Below are 8,931 nucleotides of genomic sequence, written 5' to 3' on the forward strand. Positions count from 1 at the left end.
TATAGAATCAAACTATTACAACACATATGAGATATAACAACGTTTGATATTGGTGGGAGAGGAGGAGAGAATGATTACTTATAAGATAATAATCCAAATTAGATAATGGAGATGAATCTTTTAAAATAAGAACAATGTAAAATATATATCATGTAGTCTCTAAAATTAAAATTTAGCATTAAAAATTTACAATGATATTTCATTTGTTTTTTACAACCCATACAACATAATTAATAAATGAAAAATGATTTGAGGTATTGTAGAAGAGAATGAGAGAATGTGAAAATGAGATAGTAAAAGAATGTCAACATGAGAGAATGAGAGATTGAGAGAATGCTTATTTATATGATAAGAAATGATGGAAGTTACATTTAGAATTATGGAGTTACAATAGTAATTTATTGTGTTTGAATAAAATTGAGTGGTAGAATATGATTAATGTATAATTTATTTTATTTTCAGTTCTAATTTTATTTTAATGTGTGAGTTAGATGTATTGTGTTTATTGGGTCTTAAATATTGTTTAAAGGAATTAGAAAGCAAATAAAAAAAATAAAAAAATTAGAAACATTAAATGAAAATCAACCAATAAGGAGAGACCAAAATCTTACTTTTATATTATGATATATTGCTTTAAACTTTGAAATGAGAAATATATTATAAATAATAATTTTACATGAGAAATATATTAATTTAGCCAACCAAAATATGAGTATAAGTTTAGCCAACCAAAATAATTAAAAAGTATTAAAATCTAACCAAAAATATTTTCTATTGAAAGATAAATCAGTTAGTAGGAGGAATGAATTAACGTACAATTATTGGATAAGAGTTACATTTGAGTTAAATGGATTTACATAACTTTAATTATAAATAAATATTTTAATTTTTTATAACCTAAAATAAAAGGAATACCAAGTGGCCGAATCAAAATTCACATGATTTGGTTGTTTGTTGATATAAACTCAACACTTACACATAATATTTCAAAATAAAAAAATATTACTTCTGAAGTAACAAACTAAATTAGTTTTCTTATAAAATTATATGAATTTTTCAATCCCAATAATTTTTAAAACCCCAAAGATAACTTATATTTTTTTGGGTTTTTTTTTTGTTTTTCACTCATCAATTTAATATATAGTGCTAGATTTCATACTAATTGGTTTCATCTTTAGAGAATTTAGTTAAATGGTATTTTTAAATTATATTTTATTTTTATATTTAAGTTCCAGTTGAATATGATTTCTTTTTTGGATCATTTTTTATTTTGATTAAACACACAAAAACCAATTGTTTAATTATGTTCTTTTTGTTTTCAAAAACCTCAAATCATAAAAATATATATATATATATATATATTATATTGATCTTTGCAGATTTATCAATTGGATCACAAAACAAAATAGTCTTTATAAATAGAGTTGATAGACTTTACAAAACAAAATAGACTTTATAAATGGATAATTATATTGATCTTTAAATATTATATTGATCTTTATAAATTATTAAAAATGATACATGAATATGTGAGATAACCAGAGACATAATAGATAATTAGATATGGATCATTTCAACTTCATGATCTTATTGTGTGGTGAATATTGTAAGAAAGTATGAAAATAATGACTTATAAGATGTTAATATAAAATAGAAAATAGAGATAAACCTTTTAAAAGATTAAATATAAATATATATATAAGATATACATATCATACAAACTCTAAAACTAAGCTTTTACAATGATATTTGATTTGATTTTTTATAACCCATACAACAACAATAACAAAAAAAATACAAAACAAAACAAAACAAAAAAAAAGAGAATTGAAAGTAGTGGAAAAAAATGAGAGAATGAAAGAGTGATAGACTAAGAGAATAGGATAATGAATATTTATAGGAAAAGAAATGATGAAAAATTACATTTAGAAAAATGAGAGTTACAATTCTAATTTATTGTTTTGTTTTAATACAATTGATTAATACAAGTTAGTGGAGAAATAAAGTTAATGCATAATTTATAGGGAAATTTATATGATTTCAGTTTTATATTATGTGAGTTAAATGTGAAAATTAATTGTTTTTAAATTTGTGTTTTAATAAAAATATTTTTTTGTTAAAATTACTGTCAAGTGGACTAATAAGGAGATAATGAAACTTACTTTTATATGGTTCATTATGAAAACTTTCTCTCAACCATTCCAAATTTAATAGGTGACACAATAACATGGGTTTTGTTTCGGGGACCATAAACAAGACCATTGAGAGAACCGTAACAGACTTGTGTTGGGTTAATTTCTCAAAAGATCCCAAATCCAATGGGTTTATCCGAATCTAAGGCGAAGAGGAATGAATATTCGCTGAATGTGAAAAGACTAAAATACCCTTGAGTTCCCTCCACATATACAGTAAACCGGAGAGCTAAATTAAAATTACGGTTTCGATTCCAAAATTAAAAAAAAGAGTCGATGGCGTCGCGTACATGTCTTCTCTTCCTTCTCGTTGCGTTTGTCGCCGGAGCACTTGCCGGAGACGTCATCGAAGTCAATAGATCTCAGAGTCAGAGGGAGTTCGATTATTTCGCTCTCTCTCTTCAGTGGCCTGGAACATACTGCCGCGCTACTCGTCATTGCTGCTCCAAAAACGCTTGCTGCAGAGGGTAAAGCTTCCTCGATCTTTTCTAATTTTAGATTGAATTTGTCTTTTATTTCTTCGTGTAGCTGAGGATCTGAATTCAATTAGTGTTTGATCAGAACAATAGAGATTACTATTAGATTGGATAAATCTTGATTAAGTTTTAGTTATAAAGATTTGGATTTTGTGTTTGCTCCTCTAGACTAACTTATGTGTTTCTTTCTTTTTTTCCAGCTCTGATTCTCCAACTCAGTTCACCATCCGTAAGTTAAAAACTCTTTTCAATCTTTAGTTTCAGTTTCAGGACTCAATGTGTACGTGTGTGTTTGTAGATGGGTTATGGCCTGACTATAACGATGGTTCATGGCCTTCTTGTTGTTATCGATCTGACTTTAATGAGAAGGAGGTACAAACATTGGTCCTTGTTCAATATACAAAGTCTATGTCTTTATATCTTAGGAGAAGTTTCTGAAAAAGGAGAATTTTTTTTGCAGATCTCAACGTTGATGGATGGTCTTGAGAAGTACTGGCCTAGTCTTAGTTGTGGTTCTCCATCAAACTGTCATGGTGGAAAAGGGTCATTTTGGGGCCATGAGGTGATTGTTTTTTTCTTTTTCACTTCTATTATATATATATAACTCTTTACAAATTGGTGTTTTACATCTATCATAAGTTGTCTTTCACTCTTTCACCAAAACTAACTGAGTTTTCGTTTGTTGGTTTGTTATGTATCTCTTTTGCAATACACGCTGGCAGTGGGGTAATTATTTTCAATCTTTTGACTTCTTTAAATTTGAATTTTTCTTTTGATTTCCTTCCACATAGTCTTATATAGAGTTTGATTCATTGGTGTTACTAGAGAGCTCCATGCTTAATCTCAGAACCTTTTGCTCAACAGTGTGTATAGTTAGCACACTATGTTCTGGTTTGATTTTGCTGATTCGATAATATAGGTTCTTTCTCTAACGGTTGTGCTGATAATTTTTTATTTTCAGAGAAACATGGGACTTGTTCTTCTCCTGTTTTTCGTGATGAGTATAATTACTTTCTTGCCACGCTTAATCTCTACTTGAAGTATAATCTCACGGTAAGTGTTCACAGAGTTTAGTTTATGTTGTGATATGATGCATAGTGGACTGGTTAAATAAGAAAGTTGGGTATACACAAGAGTTAATTTTGCTTGCATACTTGTGCAATGGAGTTTTTCTTTATGATGTATGATCATGCATGATGCATCTTATATTTACTCTGTTCTGTCAGTTTATCAGTTTTGTGAAGACACTTTTGTATTTTTTTCCTCTATTGGATAAGTTCTTAATGCCAGTTTACAATCTCTACATCTGTAAATTTGGAATAGGATGTCCTTTATCAAGCTGGCTATGTTGCTTCCAACAGCGAAAAGTATCCTCTAGGAGGTATCGTAACAGCCATTCAGAATGCATTTCATATCAACCCTGAAGTGCAATGCAAAAGAGATGCAATCGATGAAATACGTATATGCTTCTATAAGGATTTTAAGGTCTGTATCTGACATCTCTTTCATCTTAGGTTGTTGATTTCCTTTTGAAAGTCTTACATCTTGTTTTAGTATTATAATTCATGTTTCTTTTAAAACCCCTTATAAGAAAACTTAAATATCTTGTGTCCAAGCGTGTAGAAAATGTTTGGTTTGGTAAGATTTGCTGATCATTGACATTATTATTGCTTTTCCTGGTTTAATGTTAAAATAGTTTGCTAGAATCTGAGAATGGCACCAATTTCTGACAGTGTATTTATTTATTTCATGACTACAGCCCAGGGACTGTGTTGGTTCCAAAGATTTGACATCTAGAAAATCATGTCCCAAGTACGTAAGTTTGCCGGAATACACGCCATTGGGTAAGTATAAATTCAAAGAACGTAAACCATCTTTTCCATATCTTGAACGATGCATAATTGCAATTAGTGTGGATTCATGATTAGTTGGACAAGAGGCAAGAGCATTAGATAAGTGATGGATATATGATAAAATGATAAGACATATATTTGTGTTATGCAGATGGTGAGGCTATGGTTCTGAAGATGCCAACAGATAGAGAAGCTCTTTGAATGGGAGCCTTGTTATTTACTTAGAGGCAATACATTACTTGTCTCTGATGTTGTACTTTTACAGCCAAACCTATAAACAATGAATAAAGAAGATTGGCTTATTATCGTCCTATTAAATATGAATAATCATTACTGCTAAATCAAGTTTCTTTCTAACGATGGAAATATCAGACAGGTCCATAAGAAGATTCAAATTTTGCTCTGCTTTATGGAATGAAAACTATAAAATTTGGTTTAGGGAGAATTTTCAAAATAGTTTAAATGTACATCAAAAACAGACCACTGTGATTTGTTTAGGTTTAGAGGATGTGGAGAACGATGCCGCGATGCCTGAATACGCCACAGCTAAATAGCGGTGTGGTAGGACATGACTATATAGATATCTACAAGGAATAGATGGGATAGAATACAGAAAATTAAGTAAATCAAAACCCAACTGATTATTTTTGTATTACGTACAACAATCGTAATCCCTTAGTTCCAAAGACAATTCTAGAGTTCCTCTATCGACGACACATCGATCACTGTTGAAGCCGACGAGACGGGCTGCACCAGAGAACTTGCCATTCGTTGGCAATCGAACCTTTGCCCGACCTATCACAACAGATCCATTTGATGTTGCAGGATCTATACAAGAATATTTTCTAAGCAATTCTAGGTAAAGATATTTTGCTGGAAAATCTAAAGGAATCACCAACTCTGTATCATACTTCCAATAGTTGCCTTTGGAAACCCATACCTATTTTGTGTATGGATCTTCGGGGTCCGTCCATGCAACAACTTTGTAGTGGTTAGGATGTTGCAAAAGGTTCTTTTCATCGATTGTGCATGCACGAAATATTTTCACGATTAACTTTGTTTCTATGTGATGATCAGTCTTTCTCTTCCCTTGACGAATCAGTCGAAACCTTTTATGTTGCGCTGTGTTTGTCATTGAGAGAAAGAGCTAGTAATATTAAGACTTTGGCTTGTCTCAAGGCTTGGAAATTTTATATTATGTATGTAGTTTGCAGCATTATCTCTTTTTTTTTTTCTTTCTTGGCGGAGGTGTTTCCCTTTAATTTTTTATAAAAATATTTAATAAATAAACCTTCCGTGCCAAGTTTATCATCTCGTCAAAAAAGTAATTTAATGTTTTTAATTAGGGTTTTTTTTTCTTAGAATTTTGATTCGGTTAATTTTGAACCCTAATTTCTCTTCAAATTAAGAAGATAGCAATCACACTTTTTGCTTTAGTCCGGCATGGCTTTCGCTGGGTGTGTACGCAGGTCAGTGTCTAAGTTGGCTTCGGCATGTGATCGAGCCCGGTCTATCTCCTTCCCCGCCGTTATGAACTGTCGTCCGTGTCCGTCTCAAGCTCTCAACCCGTCTCCGCTGCGTGCCTTCATCTCCCGTGGCGTTTTTACTCTCTCGAGGAGTGATAGTATACTTCTCTCGGAGATACAAATTCGCGACGTGATTGACTCCAAGATCCTTTCTGATTTGGAAATTGATGATCTCGATTATGTAAGTTTTTTGCATCTTGCTCCTCAAGGAACATATATAAAACTGGTTTGCTTTGTTCTCTTAATGATTGTAGTTGTAATTTAGTTGCTGTTAAGTGTTAAGACGATATTTTTCTTTCTTATACTCTACTGGGAGCAGCTTAAAGAGACAATTCCGGAATACTTCAGTTTCAGAATTGAAGATGATCCTTCAGATCAGTTTGTGACATTGACGACTAAGGAACACGTTGAGGAAAATTTTAAAGTTTTAGCATTCATGCCTAGTCTTGTTGCTGATAAACCAAGTATTAAACTGATTCTAACTGTCACTAAGAAGAGCGGGCTCGGCCTGGAGTTTAGCTGCACGGATTTTGGTGATCATTTTAACATAGATAATGTATCAGTGAATCATCCGGGGGAAAAGAACGATTGGCAATTCGAGTAAGCTTTGTGAATCAAAAACTCTATATAATATATAGAGTATAATTGCAAGTGTAACGTTGTATAAATAGGCATGAGTGGAAAGGTTATAATGTTTTTGCCTTTTGCAGAGACTTGGAAGATGATATGAAGAAGGCCTTCAACAATTATGTGGAGACCCTATTAGGAGAAAGCACAAGGAAGTTATTGCATAGGTACATGATGAGCAAACGGAAGCGAGAGTACTTGGCATGGTTGAAGGATGTTAAGAAATTTATTCGTTGATAGCAGTCAAATTTTTTTTTTCGCATTCCGCACAATCTTATGAGTATTTAACTATGATAATGATCGACTTCATCAAGTTTTTAGATATGTGAGTTTGGTATTCACTTCTTCCCAATGGCCAATGCCAATTATCTCAAATCCTAAATTATAGATTTATAGAAGCACAACGAAAAGTAGTAGAATCATGATTAATAGCAAAAAGGTGTCGGTAGCTTACAACGACAAGAAGAGAAGCTAATAAAATGTTCATCTTAATTATAAGACCATGTGTAATGCTAGTTTTGTCAATTCATTAATTTCAATATTTCTTTATTGTCATCTAACTCAATAATATTACTAAATAAATTCTTTAATTACAACGATTTTGTGATACGATTTCGTTAGTTGAAAATGAAAGTTTTGTCAAACCCTAAAACCCTTGAATCTCAGTTTTCTTCGCTAAACCAGAGAATATCAATCCATGGCTTTTGCTTGGTGCGTACGCAATTCAGCATCTAAGCTCGCTTCCGTATGTGGTCGAGTCCGGTCTATCTCCGCGGTTATGAACCGTCCGTCTATAGCTATCAAACCGTCTCCGCTGAGTCCATTCGTCTCTCGTAGCTTTTTCTACTCGATGGCTGTTGATCAGCTGAGCTCTGAGCAAACCCTTCTCCTTGCGATTGACTCCGAGCTCAATTCTGCTTTCCAAAACGATGATCCCGACTTAGTAAAAACTCTCTCATATCTTTGCTCAATTTCATTTCTGAGAAACCATTATTTGGTCTTATGTTTTAGAAGATATTAGTCTATATTGGTTGAGATTTTGTTTTTGTTTTTACTGACATTATATTCGGGGTTGGTTGGGAGCAGGGTGAGAGATGACACCAGGAAGCTTCTTCCCTTTCGAAATCGAAGATCCTGGAGATCAGAATGTTACATTGACCAGAGACTACAATGGGGAACATATTAAACTTTCAGCAGACATGCCTTATCTTGATGATGCTGTCATTGATGCATTTGGTCCTTCATGTCCTCATGCTGAACTATTTTTCCCACTATAAGTGACTATCACCAAGAAGAGCGGACTCAGCCTAGAGTTTACCTGCCAGGTGTGTTCTGATTATATGAGAGTAAGAGAGTTAACTGTGAATCATCCTGAGGATTCTTTGGAGTATCTAATGCAAACTGACTGGCCTCCTCTCAAGTAAGCTTTGTGAATCAAAACCTCTATATAATAATAACTGCAAGTGTTGGATTTTTTTTAGAGCAGAGAGATATTTTTGTGTGTGTTTTTTTCATTCCTTTTTGTAGGAACTTGGACGATAATCTGAAGAAGGCGTTAGAAAGGTATCTGACGACCAGAGTTGAAGCAAGCACAACGAAACTCTTGCATAAGTACATGATGAGCAAAATGAAGCGAGAGTACTTGGTATGGTTGAAGAATGTTAAGAAGTTTGTGGATGAATGAAAAAGGTAAGTTCGATATTGTAAAAATGAAGTGTCTCTTGTTGTTGGAATATTGACATCTATTCTTTCACATTGAGGTCTCTGTTTTGTAATTTCTCACTCACAAAACCTTGTAGAACACTTGGAGAGATTAACACATGAGACAAACATCTTTTTGATTCGGATCTATTGGATACTTTCACAACATCTCCACTCACGCACACATGCAGTGCTTTTCTCCACTTGCTACATTATACATACACTTGTCCTTAGACCTTACTCCTAGGTTCTAGACTCTCTTACACAAGCCACACTACTTACCTTCATTGGGATTTATAACAACTCTACTTACACTTACTCATTTGGGCCCAATTACTTTTATTACAAAACAACAAGCCTAACTTCTGCTTCCTTGTTGGCTTGTTTTCTTTGTTGTCGACTCTTGCTCCTTCTCTGTAACAAGTGACGACACTTTACTCTTCGCTTTGCTTATTCATCATTTTTATGCACTAAATATAAAATCCTTGAAGAACAGTTTACCTATACCTTTCTGATATATATATATATATATATATATATATATATATATATATAT

At 32.7% G+C, this 8,931-nt stretch overlaps 2 protein-coding genes and 2 pseudogenes across 2 annotated transcripts; 3 read left to right on the forward strand and 1 right to left on the reverse strand.

Moving 5' to 3' along the window:
- Positions 2,420–4,862, forward strand: LOC104782437 (ribonuclease 2). Its single transcript, XM_010507363.2, has 9 exons — positions 2,420–2,659; positions 2,869–2,897; positions 2,967–3,040; positions 3,129–3,230; positions 3,391–3,394; positions 3,630–3,721; positions 3,992–4,153; positions 4,428–4,512; positions 4,673–4,862. The coding sequence occupies exons 1-9, from the start codon at positions 2,469–2,471 to the stop codon at positions 4,720–4,722; spliced, it is 789 nt and encodes a 262-aa protein (XP_010505665.1). The 5' UTR covers positions 2,420–2,468; the 3' UTR covers positions 4,723–4,862.
- LOC104784292 lies at positions 5,174–5,656 on the reverse strand (annotated as a pseudogene).
- Positions 5,965–6,911, forward strand: LOC104784293 (uncharacterized protein At2g39790, mitochondrial-like). Its single transcript, XM_010509340.1, has 3 exons — positions 5,965–6,228; positions 6,313–6,647; positions 6,758–6,911. Exons 1-3 carry the CDS (start codon positions 5,965–5,967, stop codon positions 6,909–6,911), a joined length of 753 nt encoding a protein of 250 aa, XP_010507642.1.
- Positions 7,372–8,358, forward strand: LOC104784294 (annotated as a pseudogene).

Source organism: Camelina sativa, chromosome 4 (assembly GCF_000633955.1).
Source record: "Camelina sativa cultivar DH55 chromosome 4, Cs, whole genome shotgun sequence".
In the NCBI taxonomy this organism is placed as follows: Eukaryota; Viridiplantae; Streptophyta; class Magnoliopsida; order Brassicales; family Brassicaceae; genus Camelina; species Camelina sativa.

Coding starts and splice junctions, on each gene's coding strand:
- LOC104782437 (XM_010507363.2), top strand. CDS start 2,469: ATGGCGTCGCGTACATGTCTTCTCTTCCTTCTCGTTGCGTTTGTCGCC. Junction 2,660..2,868: donor AAAAACGCTTGCTGCAGAGG/GTAAAGCTTCCT, acceptor CTTTTTTTCCAG/CTCTGATTCTCCAACTCAGT. Junction 4,154..4,427: donor GCTTCTATAAGGATTTTAAG/GTCTGTATCTGA, acceptor TCATGACTACAG/CCCAGGGACTGTGTTGGTTC.
- LOC104784293 (XM_010509340.1), top strand. CDS start 5,965: ATGGCTTTCGCTGGGTGTGTACGCAGGTCAGTGTCTAAGTTGGCTTCG. Junction 6,229..6,312: donor AAATTGATGATCTCGATTAT/GTAAGTTTTTTG, acceptor GTTGTAATTTAG/TTGCTGTTAAGTGTTAAGAC. Junction 6,648..6,757: donor AAGAACGATTGGCAATTCGA/GTAAGCTTTGTG, acceptor TGCCTTTTGCAG/AGACTTGGAAGATGATATGA.